This window comes from Phlebotomus papatasi, chromosome 2, assembly GCF_024763615.1.
Source record: "Phlebotomus papatasi isolate M1 chromosome 2, Ppap_2.1, whole genome shotgun sequence".
Taxonomy (NCBI): domain Eukaryota; kingdom Metazoa; phylum Arthropoda; class Insecta; order Diptera; family Psychodidae; genus Phlebotomus; species Phlebotomus papatasi.
The window spans coordinates 48,449,839-48,476,710 of record NC_077223.1 but is presented as its reverse complement, the minus strand read 5'-3'; the positions used below and the strand labels follow the sequence as shown (position 1 = coordinate 48,476,710).

The window sequence follows — 26,872 nt, the reverse complement described above, 5'->3', positions numbered from 1 at the left end:
AGAAAGTTTTAATTATCATATAATTATGGGATTTCCTATGAAACTTAAAATTACCGATATATGTATTTTCTGTGAGTAAATGGTAAAATTTACTAAAAGTCAGAATTTTAGTGTAGAGGAGACCGGGGAGGTTTGGGACACTCTTTCATGTTTTGACTTTGAGACAGTATTCCAAAAAATCACGATAGTGTATTACAATTTTATGCGGTCTATAGGATACTTATGGGTATTGACTTTATAAAAAGTACTCGATAGAACTTGGAAAACAACAGAGTTTTCTTGGAGAAGATAAAACATTTAACTTGACGCTTTGTCCCAAACCTCCCCGGTGTGGGGCAGTATGGGACGCAAAAGGGGATGTTTGGGACGCGTTTTTTCTCGCATAATTTGCATTATTGGAGCACTTTAATTAATTTTAAGTACTAGATTAAAAATATTTCTAACAGAATTAAAAATGTTTAATCTTTTATTATTTCTTACTTAGAAATTAATATCAATTTAATTTGTACAGTAGTAGAGTCATTTATTGTCAATCAATTATTTAAAGTATTTTCTTCTTATTTTCCATCTACCTTTCTTTGCTTTTTTATTCTATATATTGCAATCTTGATCATATAATCCTCTCACGAGTAGATTTTATTGGAACTTTTAGTTTTGAACTCATTGACGGATTCCTGTTTGATTTTACGACAACTGCATGTTACCTGTTTTTTTTCCTTATTTCTCTGAAAAAGCTCTGGTCTTGCCTTTTCTGGAGAAATTGTGAAAATTGTAGAGGATATTTGCTCGAGAAATTTTTGAGAAAATAGATTTTAACGGGATTGAGCAAAAGGTCAAATATCTTTTGGAGAATAAATGATTGATTCCCAAGACATTGATGGTTTAATTGTCCCTGTAGTTAGAGAAATCTGCTCCACTGGTAAAGTTTGCACAAGAGGTAGATTTCCAGTAGAAACTGGGCATTACTCTCCATTTTGACAATAAAAAATTGCACGCCACTTACAATCTTGTCGAAAATCAACGTCCCATTCATCCCCTTTCAGGTGTCCCAAACATCCCCGCGTGTAGATTCGGTCTTTAAAACCTTTATGTAAAAGACAAGAGTGTATAATCACGGAAACTTTTTTTTTTTTTAAATATGTTCCCAGATTACACTGCTAACTAATGAGATAAAAAAGTTTTTATTATATATCGCTGATTTAAAATACAAAGAGCAAAACTGAGAAATCAAAAAATACAATTTTTATCAATTTTTATGAAAGTGTTCATAGAAATAAAACAATAAAACTGAGGATATCAATTCTTTTAGTCAAGATACATCTTAATATTGCTTACGATTCAGTAGTGATTAAATCCCATTTATTTCAAAAAATAATGAAAAAATCGCCTTGTCCCACACTACCCCTGTCCCAAACCTCCCCGGTCTCCCCTACTTCAAATATAATATTAAAAATGTATTTTATGATGCATTTCATTGAATTGACATGCTATACTTAAAAATGAGAAAAGAATATGATAAAGTTGTGTGAAATTCACTTCAAACGTATCGACGGCATTATTCCATTATTTAAAAGCGAAATAAAATATGGTTTTAGTTCAAGAGATATGTTACTTCTGGCATTAACATCTATATGATGTGGTAAAAAATTGCTAGTTTTCAAGATTTCCTGGTAACGATATGGATGGTTTGGTTTCTATTGAAATTTAACACTTTACGAGCAAAAGACACTGTAAAAAATTGGGCATCAGAAAAAAAATCACTTTTCTGTTTAGAAAGCCGTAAGAATTTTTGTTGGGACACCGCTGTTTCAACCGTTCTTAAAAGGATAAGCCGGCATCATTTACTTGTTTTACCGAAAAACGTAAGACAGAATCTCTTTCCGTTTGCTTTATTCTTGTTTGAAATAAAAACCGTTTTTCTAACAGTCAAAATCAGTTTGTAAATACTTTGAGTATTATCGTACAAAGTGAGATTTATTTTAAAATTAACTAACACGAGTGGGACACTAGTGCCCCAAAAAACAATTTTTGTTGACTACTCATAAGATTTTAAGATTTTGCCAGGGGTCAGTTCTCCATTTCGGATTACCGATGCATCCAGGCTACAATTGGGCCCCTTATGCTTCCCCACCATTGACTACTCAAAGGGCAGAATTATTTTTTGTAATTCAAAAATTACTTTGTTTAAATTCGTCCTTAAAGGGTTAATGCTTTTCTATAAGATGATTTTCCCGATATGGGATTTCTCCTTCAGACTACAGAAGCTGACATTTGTGAAGAACCACTGCTAAAAGTATTTCAAAACTTTTTGCAAAACAATTGCACAACACATTTTCGAGAAACGAGAGGTGTTGAGGGAAAATGACGGTTATGTTAATGATGAAGAGGACGTAGGCCGACTGATGGGGTTTCCTCACCTTCCCGAGCATGTGGCCTGTAGAGTTGACGCCAAAGCCCACTTTTGCACACAAACGTATGGAAATTTCTCTGCATTTGCAATCGTTTCGCTAAATAACTTCAAAATAGGGACTGTTTCCATTTTGGAAGTTACTATTATTATTATTAATCGTATCGATTTGATCCCTGTGGAGTGATAAATGTACTAGATTTCTATCTAAATAACGTTTTCCTATCGGCTCTGTGATCTGAGTAAAGGAGCTGGCTTGAAATAGCTCCATATAAAAAAGAGAACTGGCCATGGAAGTGGGTTCCTTCAAAGATCCCAAGTCGCTATCTTTAACGTTTTGACTTGTAGTGGTGATAAAATACTGACGAGCTGATGAACATACGTACGGTGGCATCATTTCTCAGAAATCGACTGAAACGCGCAGACATGTTGAGAAGATAAGTGTGTGGACATTTTGGGGACGGGGGTGAAAAAATCGAGGGATCATACTGCTATGCCTCTGCGGTGTTCGAGCAGTAAAATGATTAATGCCTCATTACAGGAACGAGGAACATATTAATTAACAAAAAAAAATCAATTAAAGCCCCTACAGTCAGAAATGACATGTTTTTTCGGAACAAAATTACTCTAAATCGCCTTATAAGTTATGCCATAGAATAGATTCATCAATATGTATTGATATTATGCCTTCAACAGGATGCTGAAGTAGTCAAGGAACAAAAAGTCCATTAGGGAAATTGCATTTGAGTGTACGACGGAGCGTATGGCGTTTATTTTGCGCTCTCTCATTGTAATTGCATCCTGGGGCATAATTAATGATGGTTGCATGGCACTTTCCTAAATATTCACGTACCATTAGTGTATTTTTAGTTCCTTGTGAAAACTCATTTTTTTTAACTCACGTTCAACATAGTTGAAAGTGAATGAAAACAAGTTCTACTTATAATATTATGCTCAATTGTTTCGAGCCGATTAAATTACGGGATAAATGGGTAGTATTATCCGAAATAGATAAACTTTATTAAAATTTATACACAAATAAATTTGTCTTGATTTGGTTATTTTATTTTGATTTTGTAAAATGAAATTAATTTTGGAAGCGGTTAATGTTTTAATATAATTATATAAACCTCATACGTACCACATACTAATTACATGGATACACTAAAGCATTATTTGGTAAGAATAATTCGTTTTAGAATAAAAATAACAAAAATATTTGGAATAGTATTCTTAATGATATAGGGAATATTAGCTCCTCTCCTTATCTTATGAACTCCACAAAATGCGATCTCTTATTAGTCGAATGCATTTTCGTTGGTGTTCCGGAGTATAGGTTTAAATGTAAAAATTTGTATTCCAGAAAATATACTCGAATACTAAACGGGTTTTGTGGATTATAGAGAACCCAAAAGCGTTTTGTGGAGGAAGTACACTGAGAGAAATCCGAAAAAGTCAAAATAACATTCCGGAAATGTTAATTTTACCCTGCATTATTGATCTGAAATCGGTGTAAATATTACCATTTTTAGATGTATTGGGGGTTAAAATTACCCTTTTTCATGCTAATTTTACCCTTGAAAAGGTCTAAAATTAACATTAAAAAATGTTGATATATTTTTACACCTAAAAACTGTTAAAATTATGAAGAAAAAAAGTTAATCGTTACCCTCTTTTTTCTCAGTGTAGGTTAGGTAGGTGTAGTAAATACACAAGTCCTAGGTAATAAAAGTAGCAAATTTGCCGCAAAACATAGGTATATGGGCCTTAACAGACTTGATGATTAACCGAGAGACGGCTTAGCGTAATTATATTAGAAATAATGTTTAAACAATATTTCCATTATTTTCCACTAAAATCGTCTCTCGGCTTAAGTCGTAAGTGTGTCTTGGGCATAAATGCATAACATCGTGCGAAACATCTACGTAAGAGGGTCGGTCAACGGAACACGGCATTTTAAGAACTTGCGTCATAATCTATTGGCAGATTTTCTGAAACATTAGGAATATGAAATTTTAACATATTTCCTTATAAGAAAAGGTAGATTAATGAAAAAAACGTCATTGAATTTTATTAGAGACATTATATGAATTTTAATATTTTGACGAAACTGCTAACAAATGTTACCTGTCGAACAGATGTTCTTACGACCTTATAATATTGAATACTTTTACAGTGTAATTTTAATTCATAAGTTCGAGTTTTCTTTAGAGATTGAACTTTTACTATAATATATTAATGGAATTAATGTTTAAAACGTTAAAAAAAAATAAATTAAATGTATTTTGTTGATTTAGCAAACTTTTTATTACTGTAGAGTAAAAAAAAACATCCCATATCAACTCATACATTTTTTGTGTTTTTACTGCTCGAGCTCCACAGAAAGAGAGAACAGAATATCTATATAATCCCTTGATATTTTTTATCCCTTAAAATTTTCATTTTCCACCTGCGGGTACCACTTTTTCCCACTTATCTCCACATTTCAGACGATTTCTATAAAATAATGCCACGTTGTTTGTCTACTCGTTCGGCCGTGGCCAGCTCTAGATGCCAAACAGTTAGTGATCTTGGGACCTTCAGGATACCCTGCAAAATCCACCCAAAGCCCATTAATATGCCCTTTATTTCCCCCCACCCCCTCCAACACCATATTTTTTGGGATTGACTGAAAACACGTAGAACGATCCTTTTTGTTATTTTTTGTAAATGTGTAACAAATCCACTTTATTACAATTTAATTTACATGCGCTCTTGGCGAGCGCCAAGCCAGAACAACCCACTTTTGGAGGGGCGATCCTACTTTTATTTCTACGATCGCCCCAATTATTCTTATTTTATAATATAAATATGTGTTTCACTACAAATGTACTAGAGGTTGGCTATGCGAACATTTTGTCCATATACGAAGATACTCGCGAATCATTCCTAATACCGGTTGTTCAAGGTCAAATGTCAAAAAGTCTCTAGAAGGGCGTAACGAGCTCGTTGAAAAGGTCTTGGGATTTCGGATAATGTTGAATAGGTTCCAATCGGTTATAAATCGGTAAGTAATTTTCGTCTAAAAATCAATTGTATTACCCGTAAGCTATTTTGAGTGATTTGTAAATCGGTTAAAATCCGGTATGAACCGCTAAGCTGTAAATTATGCAAAAGTACTTTTGAGTTGGAGCATATCGCAAAGCATGGGACGCTTTGCCACCCCTTTTTCATTATACGATGACAACGTACAAACTTTATCTTGTATAATGCATCTTTCGCCTGTAAATGTGTACACATAAAAATATTTCTCCAGCAAACATTTCATCCTTTTCCTTCCATCTGCACGCACAGTTTTCCTTTTTGATTTCTTTTTGGAATGTCTCTTTTGGGACCGTTTTTATTTTGGCCGGATAAAAATATTAAAGGTGGTGAAATCAGCAAACCAAGCTTAGATTTTGCGTGATGCGAACTTAAATTTCATTGGGAAGGGGATTTAAGTTTTTTTTTATATTAAAACAAGTTTTTTTTACTTTTATGATAGATATTTTTCTATTGTGTGATATTCTTAACTACGTTAATGCTAACAAAATCTCATATCTTAATCGAGCTCAAACTTTGCCAAAATGTGATTTGCTACGCTACACTATTGATCACGAATATATAGGTGACTAAAAATTCCCGGACGATCTTGTTGGAGCTTACTAAATCTCAAACAAACATTATATATCAGGCTCTATGCCATAGTCGGACTGAAATTTTAGTATTATTATAGCCGCATTTTTATATTTATCAAACAAAAAACACTAGGCTCTTAGGTACCATTGACTTAGCTACAAAAGGTCGAGATTCAAATATTAACAAGCCTATCATTTTTAACATTTCGATTTAATCCTTTAAGGTGTCTACACATTGGGAGCAATTTTCGTCAAAAATTGCGTTTTTGACAGAAATTTGACGTTTCCCCCTACAACGCTGCAGGGAATTTCCTTCAAAAAAGCAATTTTTGACAAAAATTGCTCCCAATGTGTAGAGGCCATTAAGGACCAAATACTTTTTACGGACCGAAATCAACAATAAAAATGAAACCGGTAAACATAATCAATAATAAGTGTTACATCTAATCTTGGAAAGTCTGGAAAGTCCAACAGAGTCTGATTCAGTATATTTTTTCCCTCTATGAACGATAGGAACAAAAATAGCGCAAAAATTTAATTAATTTTTCTCACAATATCAATGAATAATAATTTTCACTCTCATGAAAAATATTACGTAAGGTAAGGGAAGAAGGAATCGGCCAGTTACACTCAGAAAAATAATCGAGTAAAACTTACTAGAATCGATGTTAAATTAACTCTTTTTCATGAAACACTGTTAGGCATATTTCTAGTTTTCTAGTTGATGTTCCATATGAACTTGGTCACACGAAAATCTTCTTGACTGAAGTATATTCTTAAAACGAAAACGCTTAATCATATACTTCAGGCGAGATGAAATTTTACATAGAAGAAGAGTAATAATTACATCGATATTCTTCGAGTTAATTCAACTCGACGATAGAGTTGTTTCAACTCTATAGTTTTTTTTTAATGTAAGAAGAATGCTCCACAATTTGTCTAAGATGAAAGCTCTAAACCATTTTTTGGCATTTTTGTATATGCCAAGAGGAACTCTAGTAATCCATTTATCTATATCTCTACATTTGATTTCTTAATATTTAGAGAAATTAGTAAAAAATAGGTAAAATTGCAACCATGCACTGTGCATGTGCATATTACATCTGTCATATAAAATCAGATAAAGGAGACATAGGCCAGTAGAGCAAAGCAGGTTTCGGCCGACAAATAAAACCCTCTAAAAATAATGCAAATTTGAAAATTTTTTTTAATTAATTAAGATGTACTCGATGTACTCGAAGAAACACTCTCTGTCATTCCAGAGGGATTGTTGGTGAAGACTGCCTGCATCTTCTATTTTTTCACCACAATTCTAACCCAATTCTGGAGCTCGGATTTGACGACAAGAATTCTAGTTTCGGCTTGTTTCATGATCCTCCACGAGCTTAGATCATTATTTTTCTTGACTTTGTACGGGCTTAACAGTGATTTTCCTTTTTATTGTCTTCCGGAAAGTTTATCATGCAGGGTCACTCTGGGAATTTCATGCTTAACAGACGTTTTTTAAATAAATCACCTGCCGTTATGGTATCCAGCACATTTTTCAATCCTTTCTCTGAATGTTGCAGTTTATAAGACATCCTTCAAGATGTTTAACGTTGATAAAATGCAAAATTCACATTGGGGATATTCGTTTTCACAACAAAAACATAATTTATACTTCTCGCGAAAATGACATCAAAATGGGATGAAAAATGGCAGATGAGATCTGTACTTGGAATAAAACGTACTTGTTCTCAATTAACAAATTAATTCGGAGCGTAGCGAAACAATTAAAAAGTGTTCGGATACTAAAAGTAGAATAATTGAGTAGTATTTTCTTGATTTAGACAGATTCGTAAATCATTTAAATAAGGTATAATTCCTTATTTTGTGTCAGTGAAATTCTAGTAAAAAATCATAAGAACTTAAGAAATGGCTCCTTTTTGATTAAGACTCCGATACAGTGATTCAATAAATTAGTAGACGAATAATTATATTTTCTTAAAAAGTCGACGAAAAACTTAGTTCAGAAGATTACATATGAACGATATGAACAAACGCAATATATTTTGCATCAGATAATTGGTAAAACGTAGTTAGTAATTTTTAAACATTCATTTTATCTTGGTGGTCGATATCTTCGGCAAGCTGGCCGATACAAGGTGCATGATCAATATGTGCTTCTCTTACTTTATGAGCTCATCAGAACTCTTATCAGAATAACTGATAAGATCAAGGTCTGGGTCAAGATTATAAAGGATATTCTGGTCTATAATTTAAATATATTTTATCCTTCTGTGAATTCATAGAAATCCTAAATGATTTAGTTTAAATTTAAATACAAAATTTGCATTTATTTCAAAAATTTGATTGAAAATAATTGCATAACATCTCACAATTTCAGCTCCAAACTTATTTTACGGGCAACCCGATTTCTCTACCGATGAGAATCTCATTTATAAGAAGCTGATGCAATATTTAAATAAATTTTAGAACAATTTACCACCTACACTAAAAGTGACAAAGAAGTCATGTGCAATTAATTGAATAAATGTTAAGTTTCCTTTTTATTCATACATTACCCAAAAAATTTATCCACGAGGAAACTGGAATCGTGAAGACTCTATTATACCACATGATTTATCTTTCTAGTTTATGCTACATACATTCAATGGAAAATGACAATGAAATTTTATGAATGGTCTTAGGATGAGAGAAAATTTAATGGAGTAATCTCATAGAGACGAATATATGTAAATATACGTATATTGAAAGTAATATAAGACAGCACTGGATATGATATGTTTGAAGAATAATTCATCGAAAATGTGTCAATAGAATGAGCTAAAATTTAATAAGTTTTTGATTAACTAAAAAGGGGTGGCAAAGCGTCTCAGGATTTGGAAAGTGCTCGAACTCGTGGCTTCGATGCTATATACCTCAAAAGCACTTTCGCATCATTGACCGTTTACCGCGGTTCTCTTTCTCAGCTGATTTAAACCGAATTATAATTCACCCGTCTGACCATTTAAGCGTCAATTAAAGCCTGACTTAACCCCCATCTTTCATACCTTACTTTTAAGAAGTTCCTATTAGAAAATATACGTGAAGGACAGTGCTTTGCACTTGTAGCAGCGGGCATTGGAACTATGAAAATTATGTTGCCGGCCGTGTTACTTAGCTGTCAGTGACGAGATGAATATTTTCCAAGAGACTTTATGTGCTTTTAAAATCAATGCAGATTCTGAGTCCATTCTAATGTATTTTTTTATTAATAATAATAAGTATCAAGTGGTGCGTTTCGTATAGAGTGTAGTGACAACTGTAAACAAATTTACAATCTTGAAATATTAGATGAGATCATATATTCTGTCACTAGAAGAGGTTGAAAGTTTGGAGTGGTATATCTCAGCTCCTGATGAACATAATTGGATGAGTGAACTATTGTTGGAAAGCTTGGTTCATTAGCTTTTAGAATCTGGTATACTTAATCTGCTATGGATAAACCATGGTCATCCAGAACCATTTATGTCGAAGAAAACACTTTTTGCAACGTCTTTTTTGGCCATCTACTGCTGGGACCAGGAGTGACCCACTTTTCTCGCACTTGGACTGTTCGTTAGAGGAACTCAAAGGGTATAATTCGTAGAAGAAACTTTTTTTTTGGACATCTTACTTTTTTTTATTCATCGACTTTTGCAAGAATTTTGATGTGTTAAACGCAAGGAAAAAATTACAGAAATCCTAAAAGAGTGGTTTCTGGAGGGGAAGGATAGACGTGGGGATGAAATTGATGTGATATTTGGATTACTTGGATCAACTTATGGGGGAGTACTTAGAACATTCCAAGTCGATATCTTCATTAGTTTGTCCAGAAAATGAGATAGAAGGATTTCTGTCATTTTTTTCTATGCGTATAAAATGTTAAAATTCTTGCAAAAGTGGATGAATAAAAAAAAGTAAGATGTCCAAAAAAAAAGTTTCTTCCACAAATTGTACCTTTTGAGTTCCTCCAACAAACAGTCCATGTGCGAGAAAAGTGGGTCACTCCTGGTCCCAGAAGTAGATGGCCAAAAAAGACGTTGCAAAAAATGTCTTCTTCGACATAAATGGTTCTGGATGACCATGGTTTATCCATAGCAGATTAAGTGTACCCGATTCTAAAAGCTTATGAACCAATCTTTCCAACAATAGTTCACTCATCCAATTATGTTCATCCGGAGCTGAGATATACCACTCCAAACTTTCAACCTCTTCTAGTGACAGAATATATGATCTCATCCAATATATGTTTTCTTTCTTCTTCGTGGGTATTTTTTTAGAAGACAATTTTTTGACACAATGTATTATGCTTTTTTAAAGTGTTAAATCGTTAATAATGGTTAAATAAAACATTTCACTATTTTTGTAGCTTCTACATAATATAATATTTCATGTATAATATTCGAAAGTGAAATCAGGAGGTGCATTTGACAGTTTCATTCGACGGCCATTGATATATGTAGCAAAATCCAGTCCTTCAATCGAGCCTACCATTCAGATCTTGCCGATGAGAACTTACAATAGTGCCTAAAGCGGGGTGTTAATTGTGTAGCTCAGAGGCAAAATGGTACATATCCTATGGCTAAAGCATAGGATATGTGTCATTTTGCCTCTGAGCTCCACAATTAATGATCCAACACTGGGTCCCCTTTGTGTCAGACAGGCACTCATAACATCTCCATATAGTTTTAAGAGTAAAAGAATTGATTTACGGATAAAAATTACTTATCGGTTCATAACCGGTTCACAGCCGATTTGAACCGAATTATAAATCATTCAAAACATTACTCAAAATGTTTTAGGTGTGATATAATTGATATTTCGCGGAAAAATTATTTATCAGTTATGAACCGGTTCAGAATTGGAATTATGTCCGGCTTTTCAGGAATTCTAAGACTTTTCCAACAAGCCCAAACATGATAAATACGATTCGGTTGAGAAATATACTCTCTAAACTAGAACGTTTTAACATTCGGTGATCTTGAAGAATCATTAAGAATGATTATACAGTATTTTCGAATTAAGACGAAATATCTGCCTAGGTAATACTTAACACTTGGAAGGACCCTAGTGGCAGCCGCTGCCAATTTAGTTTTCAATGTTATTTTTTATAGTGAAGAATATATCATTTCGCCTGGACGCCTGATTGAATGCGTGCAGAATTTATCTGGCTATTTTTTCGTTATAAAATTTTTAATAAAAATTAAATATTAATGTAAATATATTGCAAAAACAAAAAACTGCACTCGGAAGGACCAAGTGGCAGTTGCTGCCATTTGCATTTTATATGGGAGTTTGACGTTCTGCAGATGTAATTTTCTTGATTGTTAGTGTATAAAAGCCCTAAAAGAACAGTTTGAAAGTGTTTTTGCTGATGTGTTTTGAGATGAAATATAGGGAAAAGTGACATACCTTTAAATGCGTCAAAATCAGAATGCTTCAATTTTTCTCTTATTTCCCAAAGCTAAAAATCCATTTTGTTAAGCGAAGTTAATAGAAAATAGTTAATAGTATTAACTATTGTTCATAAAGTAGAATTTTTGCTTTGAAAAATAAGAGAAAAATTAAAAATTCAAAGGCTGCCGCATCCAAAGGCACACCACTTTCCCTGACTCCATGATTCTGATAAAGATGAAAACATCGAATGGTTAAAAATCTTTAGATACAGTACCCAAAGAAATGAAATTTCTGGTTCAGACACCAGAAAAGAACTGACTAAAGCTCCGAATGTTAAAATGTAATTAAAAATATCAAAATATTATGTAAAATTCGATAAGTGGCAGCGGCTGCCATTTGGTCCTTCCGTAACACTTTTAGTTAGGGTTCTACGAAGTGTTAAAACATAACCAAAAACGAAAAAAATCGCACGACGAGTTTTCGAACAATTCCAAAATACATGGTTTTGGCGGGGTAGGGGAAGGGATAAAATTAACGGTGTTGGGTAACCGTATGACCTATAGGTGTGATTAGGGCCGGACGGACGAACAAACAGCGTGACGCTATTTCGTTTCAAATGCGAATATTTGTTTAGAAAAGTGGTCTAAATCTTTAAAAATCTAAAATTAAGTTTATCAGAGTAAGGTAAAGTACCCTCGAGTCGGCCGGTTCCTCAACTCGGCCAGTTGAATTATTTAACCAATTTTTTAACGTTTTATAGTCAATTTCTATGAAATTTTCACTGATTTACGTTATATACAATATAATATACCTTATAATGTTAAATCGGTAAGACCACATTATAACAAATCTAAGTAAATTGAATAAATAGACACACTGGCCGAGTTGAGAAACCGGCCGACTACAGGGTATTTTACCTTAGTGAGGTTGGATCTTGAAAAATTGAAAATGTTAAATTTTTAGATCATACGTACGTAAGTACGTATGGTCAAAATGTTTGCCTGTGTATATAAAACTTATCCAAAAACGAATAAAATCGTTCGGGATAATTTCGATAAATACCCAAAAACATAATTTTGGAGAGGAAAGAGAAGAAAAAAAAAACGTTAAAGAATTGAGTTAGTTATCTCATTGAGCTCGTGGAGGTTGACATTAAAGGAATTGAATGAGAAACACAGAATTGGCAAGTCATTTATACAAACAAATAGCAATACATCCGTTTCTCCCTGAGTAGATATCACAAATGACTGGGGAATATGCATTTTGGAGGAAACACATGTTCCACTTGACCCATTTGTCATATTGCTTTGCAGTATACGTCACAACTCATGGTCCCTAGAGAGAGAGGGAGAAGGAATTTACCAAGATTTCGCTTATTTTCTGGAGTTATTTGTTACGATAAATATTTCATAAAGACATTCTAACATTTCCTTCCTCATACCAAGTTATTTGAAAGGTCTCAATTCGCGACATATTCTATTTATTCACTGTATTCCTGTATTCACCTCTTCTAGATGGTGTTCTCCCTTAAACATTTGCGTGGGAAAATTCGCTCATCTGTGGAAAATTTTTCTCTCATTTAGAATATTTTAGAGAATCTCTCCAAGTTGTTCTTTCTCTCTCTCTCTTTTGTGCTTTTGTGATATTTTTTATATGAGCTTTTCTGCTATATGTGTGAGAGAGCTTTTCTCTCCTGCAGCTTTTCATGTGTGAGTTTTGAAGCTTTCAGTCTTTCCTTTACTCCTCGTGGGAAATTTGAGGGATGCTATTGCAGAGAGAATGAGATGGAAAATTTAGTCATAGATGTACATGTGTGCTGTCTGTGAGTTGAGCAAAAGAAAATCGGCTCAGTTGAGTTGAAGACACCCGAAAAATACCACCCTTCAATGCGTGATGATGACCTAGAATCGATTCCTAAATTAGAAAAAAGCCAGATAAACTGACTAATTCCTCCTCCTTTTGGTGTTTGTGTGTACTAGAAAGTATTGCTGTTAGATAAACCTGTAAAAATATTAGAACCATCCCTGTAGCAAATTAACCTTACACTCTGTGTTAGATCTAATTAAACGTATGTGAAGCTAACTGGTGTATCTCTATAAAATGATAGTCTCGCTAGAGATACTTGTCTCTTGAGAGTCCATCCTTGGGCATCCTATGTGTTTACAAAAAAAAAAAGAAGAGCACTTTAGATAAGCCACAATATTTGTGTGATTTTTCTTTGTGTTTATATCCTCCTGTGATTTTTTTTCTTTTTAATTTGTATCTACCCTCTTTAGAAATTCCTACATCCTTTGTGTTGTGATACAACAGAACTCTTTTCGAGATGCACTCAAACAGGGCAAGTGCAAAAAAATGCACCATCCCCAAAGAGATTTACCCTTAAATGTGCTTCCATGAATGTGCTATGAAAAATAATCCATGTGTTTTGTGATTAATGTGACTAGTAAAAGTGCAAATTTTCACTGTGTGTGTCGCTATTGACCTCTGAGCGACATTCTAATGATGTTTTGTATCACCTTTTCTAAAGTGCCCCTTCAGTACCCCACCTATCACTTTCTCTGCATACACGAGAGAAAATGAGGCCAGAGCCCTTCCTTTCACTCCTGCGTATTTTGGATTCCGCGCCTTTGGCAATTCCATCCACCAAAAATCCTTAAGGGGCGTATAAATTATCGAGAAAACCTCATCTCTTGAATGTTTTCTAAATTTGTGTGAATGATTTGCATTTCAATTAATTCAAAAAGGGGAAAAAATACATGAATATGAAATACAAATAAATCGCTTTCCATCTCATTTCAAATTCGTTCAGAATATTAGATATGACCGTCTCTAATAAAATGTAAGCGGCACTTTTTTTAAGTCTTGTGTTATGTCCTCTACACTCTAGAGCAGAGGTGTGCAGGAACCGTTGAAACCGAATAAACGTCAAAATAAGTTTGCTCAGGTAGCGTTTTGACAATTGACGAACAAGCTTTATTTGACGTTTTTTCGGTTTCAAACGGTTCTTGCACACCTCTGCTCTAGAGAAATTTATGTCCATATTGAAAGAAATTCCCTATGCTTGTGTAGGCAAAACTTTAAAATATGGACATATTTTTCTCTAGTGCGTAGAGGCCATTAGGCTTATACGGCCTTTAAGCTTTAGCTATCATATGACTTAACTCTAATTTCTAATCAAACCAGATTTTTATGGAAATTGTGCTTTAGAACTGGATAGGGCAATGCCGAAAATAGACAGAGGCTGATCCTGGAGAATACTCAGCTCGAAAAATTTGGCGGTAAAGGATCAGCCCAAACTATCATACACTGAGGATTTAGGATTAAGGATTAGCGTTTTCAGCGTAAATTTCTATTAAATGCTCACACTATGATTGCTAACAGACTTCTTAAGTGCAATATCAAGAGTTTTTCTTACAGAAAGGAGCACTCTGGCCTTCCCATTACTCCAATCTTAATGCATTTTAAGATTTTGCAACATTGCGTACCATTACTCTCCATGTTTTTTTCACCCAATTGACAAATCGATAAGAACCTAAAAGCCCAAAAGCTTATGGTAGCTGATATTCTTTACAGTGAACTTCGGAGTGCTTGGAACTCGGGGTGCTTGCAACTCGGAATGCTTGAAAATTCGATTGTGAGTTGAATTTTGGGGGTAATGGCTCCGGCACACCTTTCATGAAATTTCATGAAGTCGAAATTCGAAACCCTGTCTTTCTCACATGTTTTGCATATGACGATCTCATTCTTTCGCATACCAAATTCCATTGAGCTTAATTGAATTTGGAGTGATGTTTAAGAGAAGAAGAAGAGTGCGAGAGAATGACATAGACATATGCAAAACACATGAGAAAGAAAGGAATCCGAAAATCGACTTCATGAAATTTTCTTGATCTAAAAGGTGTGCCGGAGCCATAAAGAATCGCGTCGAGTAAACTGTTCTCGGCAGTCGAAATGGATGAAATTGGCTCGACGCAATTCTTTACCCCCAAAATTCAACTCACAATCGAATTTTCACGCATTCCGAGTTGCAAGCACCCCCCGAGTTCCAAGAACTCCGAAGTTGACTGTAAAGAATCTCAGCTACCATAAGCTCATCTGGGCTTATCACTGGTTATTTTCTATTTTAAATAGTTTGAGTGGGGAAGGGCAAACCTGAGAAAAAAAAATTCATTGTAATCGGCTAGTAAACAAAACATTATAGATAGAGTCCGGTCAATTTCGATAGAGCAGCGTCCACCAGATATTTAACCTTTGCAGAAAACCGCTTGTCGATATCTCTTTCCGTTCTCTCGCCAGAAGCGTTTGCACTACGTAGAATCGGCCGGCCGGACGTCCAAGAAAATCGTTTTTTGGCGGGTGTGATATTCGTGACCGTTTTTTGGCGGATATGATATTCGTGATATTCGTAGACCACAGAAACTGAGATTGTAAAGAATCTCAGCTGAAACACCCAAAGTGAAGCTTTTTATTTTCAGCACTCACGCTGATGTCGCCTAATCCCCAAAATTTTACTAGACCTCATGAGTTTAGGAGATCAGCCTCCAAATTGTGGGCTGATTCATAAGTGTATCGACAACAATCCTCATTTTTCGGGTTGATCCCTAAGCTGATCCCTGTGTCTATTTTGAGATTAAGATGGGGTAATTTGGAATCTATAGAATTTTGATTTTTTCTCACTGATTCAGATGGTCAAAGAGAAAAAGAAAACCATGAAGAAGTACCAGGCTTAACATTGGAGAATACTTCTTCGTTGTTTTCTTTTTGCCACCTAAAACTATTAGAAAATCTTAAAGTTTTAAATTAGACATGATTCCAAAATACCGCATTTTACCCTATTAAGGATAAGTGATTCATTGGATTTTGAAAAATTAGTAAAGTTGTAATTCCGATTTTCGAGACCTTTGCGAGCTGAACTAAACCCCCAGTCTAATTCAGCCACCTTGTTCTATGTGTGTTCCGAAGTTGAGGATCCTCCACATAATAGCTTGCATAGCATTTCTGGGAAATATATGTCTTCATTTAATGAAATTCTTACTTCATTAAATTGCGTGTTGCAGTTTCTGCTGCGGAAATTAGAAAACAAAACATTATAATTTCCAAAATTTATTTTATTTTTGAATCTTCTTACTTCGTGACCCTAATGCATTTGGTTCAATGACTTTCCAACAATTCATAGCAAAAGTGTGTGTCAAAAAGCACAACAAAATATTCTTCTAAAATTTTTAATTGAGTTTCATTTTCATTTGATAAAACAAACTAAATGTCACTCAACAAAACCTGCTCCTGAACTCCACATTCAGGAGCAGGACGAAGTCGCCAAGATTGAATATGTCAAATATGACGGGTATTCAAATAACTTGACCTTTAAATAATTTAATTTATAGATTGTAAAAATAAAATTAAAACACATTTGCGGCTAGGTGGCTAGGTGCTTGAACTTCATGAAAATTATTTTTACGATGTTTCAAAGATTTTTTCTCACAATTTTATGCATCCGATTGATTCAAAAATGGCTACAACATTATTCAAGTTGTAATTATTTTACTTATTTTGAGATGAATAGTGTAGTATAACGAGGGCTAAATCAATATAAATCCCTCAATACTAAACGGTCAGAATTGGTGGGCTCCATGAATCCACTTCAAAAAACTCAAAAGAGAAAAGAGCGGTTAACACGTAACTAGTAAAATCCTTTTATCATCGTGGAATAGTAAGGCTATTAGCCTTAATCGAAAAATGAGACTTTCATGCTTTGTTTGGTTTAGTCTACTATAATCGTTTATATGTATAAATATGGTTGTTTATCCAAGTTCTATCCTTCGTTAAAAAGCGAAGACTAAATTCGGTTTCATCCCCTTATATTATGGTATGCACAACGCTGGAATATTTGCATATTTTGCAAATTTTTATTGATATTTTGCATATGTATGCAATATTTTCAAGCAGCTTTTTTATATCTCCTTATAAATATGGAATTTACAGTACACACTAATTGGATAGTATGAGGTATTCAACTCGTAGTCACACTTGAGTCGTCACAAACAATAAAATGAGTTTTTATCAATAATTCTATTGTTTATTCACTCTTTGAACGTATACTGTATAAATAATTCTCAAGATTAGCAACATACTTTGAAATTCAAGAGTGACAAACCATTGATTTTGAAGGAGCAGATGCCCATTTTAACATACCTTGGAATGCATTTCCTTAGCATTTGGCATTTAAACTATTCTTAAACAAATTAAGAAAAAACACTGCATGAACTTTAAATATACGAGGCGTGTTCAATAAATAAGATGAATATGTCCCGAATATATGTTGATAAGATTAACCCTCTTGCACTTTTACTTAATCTTTCGTAGATATAAATGTTAGAAATGTTTCGATATTTTTGGCGATTTTTTGATATCGAAAAATAATTGATCAACGAATATGCTTTAATTTTTTTGTGGAAAAAAAAATGAAATTAAACGCTTCAACGCATTTGAAATTTTAACAATAGTATTTAGAGAGTATCTTTTAAGTAAAGAGAATATTTTTAAAAGTGGTACAGGCTCTTCACAGATGGCCCAGAATATGTTAATGATTATGCTCGCATTGGGCCTCAAAACCCAATGAAAAAGTTGAAGCAGTGAAGAATATTTTTATGAAAAATTAGGGTAAATTAAGCTAATTCAAAACCTGCTCCAAATGGAATTTTTTTCTCTATTCCAAATAGAAACGTCATTGTTTTTATGATAAATACAGAACTAAATTATTATATTTATATATTTTCTATACCACAGTTTCATCATTTAGTTAATTTTGCTCCAAATAAAGCGAAAATCCATTCATATTCACAAATTTTAATTTGTTAATTTCTCAGAAAAATTAAAAGTTTACCTTTTCACAATTGAATTTTTCATCGATCGACCATGTTTTCCAATGAAAAGCACAATAAGGTGACTGTTCTTTATTCGTTTTGTTTAACATTTATGTCATATTTCTGGCTAATTTTAGTTAAATTAAGTGCTAATCTTTATTGTTAACGGTACGTGAAGTTTTCAAATGAAATAATTACCTATTTCGTGAACGAAAAGGGGTTTTCGGAAGTGCCTGCAAATGCTTCAATCGGAAACCCCGGAAATATGATTTTTTGGAGAGATTTTCTTATTATTTTAGATGGGAAAAGAGAAAAGACAAGGAATAAGAACAAATCCTGCACTCAAGAGCAATTCAAAAAGGTTTTGGAAGCCTTTCGTCGCGGCTTCACTTACACTGTTCGTCTCCAATTAGAAACTTTCCCTTGTTTCCATTTGGATTAATTTGTCTCCAATAGAAGCATTTTACGCTCGAGTATTTTTCTTGTATTTAAGAAGTTTTCAAGTTATATCTAAAGATTTTTCACTAAACAGTAACATTCTAGAATAGTCAACAATCAAATTTATATAATTCTTTTCAGAAAAAAAATTGAACTTGATGTGTTAAATCTTCTGTCACAGTTAAAGCATCTGGAAATGGTTTTAAATTAGGACATTTACCCTACCGAATCACAATTAAAGAAATACCTGACGTTGTCGGTATATCAGTTGGTTCATGCCATGCAATTCTTTTTGGATATGAGCATAAAACGTATGGCAGAAAAGTTTGCTCGGAAAGCTCTTTCACACATCCTTGCTTGCTAGTGATTTTTGACGCCTCAATCATACTTCAGCCATCGTTTTTACTAGAATTGATCCCTAGAGACTTTTTTCTATTCCCAGAACTGAATAAGCCCTATGAAAAGATTGTGTTTTGCCACGATTGAAGAGACTAGTACTCCATTGCTGGAAGAGCTCGAAGCCTTATCAAAAAGCGCATATTAGAAGGACTTTGAAGATTGTAAAAAGCTTAGGCACAGTGCATTACATCTGAGGGGGATTATTGTAAAGGGAACAAAATAGACATTATGATTATTAATATTTTTCGATATACTTAAATAAAAAGTCTGCTTACTTTTTGCACTTCGTATTTCATTTTCGAAAAGTACACTGAAAAATTTCAAATATCTTGCATGATATGAAAAATTACCAGATGAAAATGGAACTTAAATAAATTTAGGATGGAAAATTTAAAATTTCAATTTTAAAACTTTCTTTTAAATATAAAAAAAAAATCTTTTGGCTGATTATATTGTACTGATACGCCTCTTCAATAAATAAATATAACATGAATTTGCTGCCAAAACTGCCAAAACTGCATTGCGAGTTTTTAAAGAGGTTTACGAGCACGCTCTAAATAAAGTCACAGTGTCATCTGTGACTGTAATAATATAAGACATAGGGTTGCCTTTATAAGAAAAAAAAAACAAAATGTAGAAAAAAAAGTTGAAATTAATGAGCAATAATTTCCCGCAAAGTGTCAACAACAGTGTAAATATTAAATGCGTATAGAAAAAATAATTGCGGTGTGTGATATTTAAATGTTGTCCTACTTTTATATAATTGAAAATGACAAAGTTGAGGGTTACAATTTCCTATCCTATTCAATCTAACTAAAGCCTGAGAGATTTAAATTGGATGGAGAGAGCATGAGAGAAAATCCAAGAGGGGAAAACCGAGTGAAAAGGACAAATTATTGAGAGATTGTTATCACTAACGGTATTCGCAGGAAAATTTGACTTCACTTTCGTTTATAAAGCACTTATATTATTAAATTACTTTGTCTAATAATAGCCCAGGCGATATCACAATGGATGAATTCGTGTTCACTACACATTTCTTTTTGCGCAATATTATTGACTTTAATTTTCCTTTTTTCTTCTTTAAGTCACAACTGAATTTCTACTTATCTATTCAACAGTGCAATTGAAACTTTTTCGTTCTTTAGATGTAAAGGAAAATAAAGTAGAACTTGAGTTCTTCGACTTTTTAATATACCATGACAATAAAATTGAGACAAAATCTGAATAAAAGAATGGCTGACAAAAATTCATAAAGTGCCTTAAAGTTCTAACGCTTCGCGAATTTTCATTCCATATCAAATGTAACAGCATTGAAATACTAAAATAAGGGCATCAGACCTAAAGCTTAGCAATATAATTTGACTATTCTAATTCTTTATGAGAAACGATCTTTTAGAAAAATTTGATTTAGAATTACATATTAAGGGAAAATGATTCATTAGATCATGAAAAATGAATAAAATTGCTTGCTATTGACGATTTTGAGACTTTCAGGAACTGAGCTAAATCTCTAGTCTAGAGCGTATGTCTAAACCGATTTGAGTTATGTCGTTGGAAAGGTTTTAAAAATTCTGTTAAGTCTGAATTGGTTCCTATTGGATATGGATCGCTAATAAATCCGTTACGAAGCGATAATATATACCTTTTCCTAAATGCAATGTATTACTCGTAAGCTGATTTGGGCGTCCTTTTGAGTTAGGGGAGAGTAGGATACTTTTGAATTATGGAACCTTTAAAATAGGATTTTTGCTTCTATTTTTAAACGGAATTGAACCTTTATTATAAAGTAAATTAGCCTCACAATTGATATGTGGGGGGCGAATTATATCATGGTAAGGTTCAGTTCCATTTATAATTAGAAAAGAAATCCAATTTTAAGGGTTCCTCAATTGAAAGGTGTCCAACTACCCCCTATTTATAAACAGGTTCTCTACTGGTATTTTTGAAAACAAATTGAGAAAACACATTAGAACTCAGAGCACTATACTTTTAAAATAAAAGTATTACTGGGTTATAGCGGTTATAGCATTTAAATTACGAGTTCGAGCATTTCTCAAAACTGGAATGCTTTGCCATATTTGAATGCTTCATTTTATTAATTGAACCTCAGAGATTAAAAATAATCAATCGATAGATACATAATCGTCAGAGAATTCTCTATTTCTTAAGTGGTCTTCAGACTAGATATATAGCCAAATTTCCTAAGGTCTCAAAAATCTGAATAACACGCAATTTTATTAATTTTTCAAAACCTAATGCATCATTTACATTTAATATCCAATCCTAAGTAAACATTTCCAAAACATCTTGATTAATGAGAATTTAGAGAAATTAAATCACATGGTTAAACTTTACGTCTAGAGCTAGACTAAACAGTAAGAAATATGAACTTTTAATCTTCAGTGAACTCTTTCCATAAGTCGATATCCAAAATTTCCACCCTCACCCCCTCCGAAGAGAATTTTTCGTAATATGTCTCAGTGTTTCCAACGATATCTAAAAAATGACTTTACGATTTTTGTCCGCCCGTCTTTTCGTCCGTCTGTTCAGCCGTTTATCCGGCCGTTGCCACACCTTGAGGTCAAACGGTTTGAGATATAGTCTTAGGACCTTCGGGGACCCTCTACCCCTTTTCCCCATAAGTCGACGCGTGAACCATGAAACAGTTCCGAAAATCAAGTTTGTCCGAAAATCAATTATATTAGGGTAAGTGTGCCAAATTTCGGCATAGTTGTATGCAAGCGTCAAAGTCTCAAGTTTAAAATGTAATATTTTAAATTCAAATTGAGTTTTTTTTAAAATTCTTTCTTCTTCAAGAGTGTTGCTTGGAACCTTGTAAATAGTTTACCGTCTTTATTTACTCTAAAAATCATTCTTAATGCATTTTAAAATGAATAAAAATTTAGACATAGCTTTGGTGCCCTATTTCGGCCACCTTCATTCTCATGGTTCCTTGCCCTTCGGGAATTCTTCCAATATCTTTTTCACGTCATCTCGTTTGTCGAAGCTACATTTTTTGTTATTCTCTTGCATTGTATAATCTCAAGAGTACGTAAAATCTAAAAGTTCATGGAAATTCGAGGAACAAAAACGGTGACCGAAATTGCAAGCTGGCCGGAATTTGGCACACTTACTCTACTCCTATGCTATTTTAAGGGATCTTCTGAGCAATTTGTCGCTCAAATCAAATAGAGTTCAAATCAGTTGACCTAGATGTTATACTGAAAATGTCTTTCCCCATTATTTGTTTATATTAATTTAGTTCTTTAGAGATCCAGATCATGGGGACAAGTATCATGCTAACAAGTTCAGTGGCCTACCTAAATAATCACCTAGGACTTCGCTAATCTTTAAAATTTAATGAACGCACAAAGTTTTGAGGAATAGGCTTTTTAGTTAACTATTGACCGTGAAAAATTCAGAATGAGAAAGTTTTCGATTATATATACGGACGAAATGTACGTCAGATCTACCTGCAAGACGTACATCGCTTAAAACAGTTTTAAGTAATCCCACAAAAAACACGGTTTTCGAGGGAAAGAGGGGTGTGGGAGGAGAAATAAAGTAAATTTACGGAGAAAAGGTTGACTTATGGGTTTAGGGAAAGAGGCGGAGTCATTAAAGATCGGAAGTCGATAACAAAACGAAAAATCCTGAATTCGAGGGATACAAACTGTAATGATTGATGTGCCCTTTCAGGCACAACCTATGACCTATACTTACACCTACAATACTAAATGAAATTTCAGAAGTCTTAAACCTTTGTGATTTCACAAACTCTTTCAATTTTCCTTGGTCTTTTTAATCTAAATGCGAGTTTCTCTCAAGAATATATACAATTTCTTTGAAAAATCCACCATTTTAAACAAAAGCACAAAATAGTTACGTGTGTGCGGTGCTTATAAGTGAAAGAAGGAAACTAATAAAAGTAGAGGATTTTACAGCCCAATCTCCAAGAATGATTTTTTTGTCCCACAAAAGGACTTCTTTTGAAATTGAAAGTGAAAGTCTATTTCAGGAGCACAGTGTGAGCTTTTTGTACGTTTTTTGCTTTATCGTTGTTTTAAAACCCAATAAATTTTTTTGGGCCATGACAATATCAGCAGTAACATTGTTCAGCACAAATAGTCTCTGCAATGAATTTTCTCTTTTCACACAAATTTGCACATTTCTTGCTGAATTTTCAACACTAGTTATTAATTTTTCATGCCGATGCTAATCATTTTTGCATCCAAGCCTGATTATCTACATTTTTATGAATACTTATTCAATACTATTTTTTTAGTGAAATTTTACTTATTTCGTCTGCGGATGAATTTTTTTCAGAAAGCAAAGCTTTAAATTTATTACAATGCCGCTTTAAATATCCAACAAATGGTTTAAAATATGGAATTACGTTATGGATAAATCGTTTAGGAATAATAATCTGAAAATAATTTTTAATAGTTTATTCATACGAAATTTAATATATTATCACTCAATATGAAAACATTTGCTTCATTAAAGCATTTTTGATTAGATGAGGTTTTCGATAATTTTACATATTTTAAGGTTTCTGTGAAAGTGTCTTCCAAAATAACGGTAGAGTGTAATCTAGTTTAGACTATAAAAAATGAATACGATGAAAAATTAAGTAATCACAAGAGAAATTAATAATTGAGGATTAATAATGCCTTCATGTGGGCATTCCTTGGTCCATCATTGGTGAGATAAACGACCACCCATCAAGCTGAATAATTCACAAGAAGCGGCAGAATGTTCTCTGCCGTCGGACACTTCGTCGTCAGGACCCGGATCACCCGTGGCGACAATTGCGGAGGTGACAGAGTTGCCACGAGGTGGAAACATGACTCGCAAATTCCACGTTAACTACCGCGCCTTGGGAATGTCCGAGGACAGTTGCTCCACGGCATCCTCTGTAAAAGCAGCCAGGAATGTCAATTTTCCCAAAAGAAATGCACCAGAGATCATTTCACTGGCTAGTGTTGGATCTCGTCGAGCATCACGCTTTTTCCAGAGGCCGCGATCAATGTCCGCATGGAGTGATATTAGTCGTGGTAGCATGAGATTCGATGAACGGTAATTATTTTGAAACATTAGCAAATGAATCAAAAGAAAGGACATAATTATAAGTGTACAACATCCCATGGTGGAACTAGGTCTTTCTGTAAAGGTTTCTACACATTGGGAGCAGTTTCCGTTAAAAATTGCATTTTTGACAGAATTTTGACGTTTCCACCTATAGCAGAGCAGACGTTTTCTTTAAAAAAAGCATTTTTTATGAAAATTATGCTCAATGTGTAGAGACCTTAACCCATTCCTTACCATGGTATTATACATCATACACAAATTGAGTGACTTTAGATTGTTTATTCCTGGGCAATTTTTATCCAAATTGCTGTCTCGAATGGATTTTTAGTAACTTTAGTTCTTCAATTACTTGAGAAAAATAGTCCGATAGAGATGAAAATATATTTTGTTATTGTTTTCTTGCTTTGCGGAAGGTCATGCAAAATTTTTGCTCAAAATGTCGGACGAAAAATATGACATCCCGTCGAATTTGTTAAAATTGGCCTCTTTCCTCTGTCCTGATTTGAATTCTAGTTGCCAATTTGTGTTCCTGGATAGTTACTCTATCTAAAGCAATAAAGTATGTAATGAATTAATGCACAGAATTTAAATTCAGTGACCGTTAAGACGTGTGTTTGACAGGGGCTCCCCTCGCCCCCATAATAGGTAAATTTTTTTTCTTTTCAAAATATTCATCTACCAATCTGTAGGAAACTAATTACAAAATATGAACATTATATCTCAAGTATTTCTGATACATTGACTAAATAGCTTAAGCGGAATTTCTGAACATTCATTTCTTATTTTTTCTTATACAGGGATGAAGTTGCCAGTCCCATGCCTCGTGGAATTAAGTGCAGTGAAGCTCACCAAAGGATTATAGGGGAAGTGGGGCACCTTTGAAAGTAGGGAACATTTGAAATTGGGATTTTCACCAATTTTTAATTAAAATTGACCCTTAACGTAATATAATTTAGTTGCACAAACAGATTGAGAAGCTAAATTACATTTTGATATGGCTCAATTCCACTTAAAAATAGAAGAAAAATCCCAATTTCAAAGATACCCCACTTTCAAAGGTGCCCTACTTCCCCCTATGGGTTATTCTTTAGTTTTTTTATCAACTTGAAAAAAATCATTAATTTCAGAACAACATTAATACAAGATTTTTTGAAATGTTAATTCAAATTTGAAAAATTCAGCCTTTGGTCTCTAGGATTTTTTAAAATATTTTTGAAAAAAAAACTAGTGGACAAGATTCTTCAGAAAAAGTTCATCTGAAGTCAAAAACCCAAATATTTCTTCTTATCAGATGAGGCAAACTATAGTACTATATGTTCATGTTCAAATGAAAATTTTAATTTTTAGCATCTGTTCACTCCATAATGCATTTATTTTCAAATTTTACCACAAATTCTTATATTTTTATTCTTATAAATTCTTATATAGTTCGGCAACAAGTCTTACTTGCATATATTTGATGTGAATGTGAACAAAATTCCAGAAATACTGGAGATAGAATGTTCGCATTTTGGAATTTATTTCCTATAGATTAATAGATCATTATGGTACAATGAAAAAAAATTATCCCTTGAGGGGGCGCATGAAGATGCTATCAAACATCCTTCTCAGCAGTCACTTAATTTAATATTTTTTACATTAAACCTATTTATTTATTTATAATAATAAATATATATAATTTTGATTATTCGTTTTTTATGTTGTATTCTAAAGAATTTATCACTTTGAAAAAAATTGCAATGATATCAAAATCGATGCAATGCCAAACTTTCCGTGCGTAACTCGGTGAACAACATGCTTATTTTTCCGCGAAACGAGAAAGTTTCAACAAATTCATATTTACCTTTGAATTTTTGAAGAACTACATGCACTCAATGGGTCAAGTGGTAGAGTACTCGTTCTGAGATGCCAATGTCTCGGATTGCTATTCCCGGTTTCAGGGGTTACATGTGTCAAGAAGATTAAAAAAACAAAATATTTTCTCAAATTTTTTTTCGGTATAATAAAAAATATATTAAATTCAGTTTCTTAGGAATATAAAAGTAAACTATATTTTATAAAATTTTCATTTAAAAATTTTAAAAATTCACCCATTGAGACATGATTTTAGAATTTTTTTTAATTTACTCTTTGTCGGGCAATATCTTTCAGAGTAGGGTTATCTGATATTAAAAACTCAAATATTTCCCGTTAGCTGATGAGTTAAACTGGTCCTTGAACGAATGATTTTGTATTTACTGGATCATAATTAATTTACATGACAAAACATGATGTGAAATACGTTAAAAATGTGTTTTTTGTGTAAGATTTTCCCAAAAAATCATTTTTTTTTCAAAAGACTTAATTAAGGGAACTATAGTTTAACTCATTAGCTAACAGAAAATATTTAGTTTTTGGATGTCAGATGAACTAAGTCGAAAAATCTTGTCCACCGAAAAGTAAGTTTTTTCAAAAAGGTTTCCAGAAATCAGTGTATGAATTCTGAGATTGTGAGTTTATCACTTGATAAATTCACTGATCTAAAGATCGTCTTATCTAAGTGTTTAACAAAAATTGTCATGTAAATATTAGGACACCGTAACTGTTTCACATGA

General features: G+C 33.3%; 2 protein-coding genes across 28 annotated transcripts in view; both read left to right on the top strand.

Annotated features, from left to right (window-relative positions):
* LOC129801417 (potassium channel subfamily T member 2) overlaps positions 1-26,872 on the top strand; it is a 218,039-nt gene that overhangs the window by 49,000 nt on the left and 142,167 nt on the right. The gene's annotated exons all lie outside the window — the stretch shown is intronic.
* On the top strand, positions 23,745-24,318 carry LOC129801429 (uncharacterized). The gene has a single exon (XM_055846449.1). It carries the CDS (start codon positions 24,034-24,036, stop codon positions 24,268-24,270), a length of 237 nt encoding a protein of 78 aa, XP_055702424.1. The 5' UTR covers positions 23,745-24,033; the 3' UTR covers positions 24,271-24,318.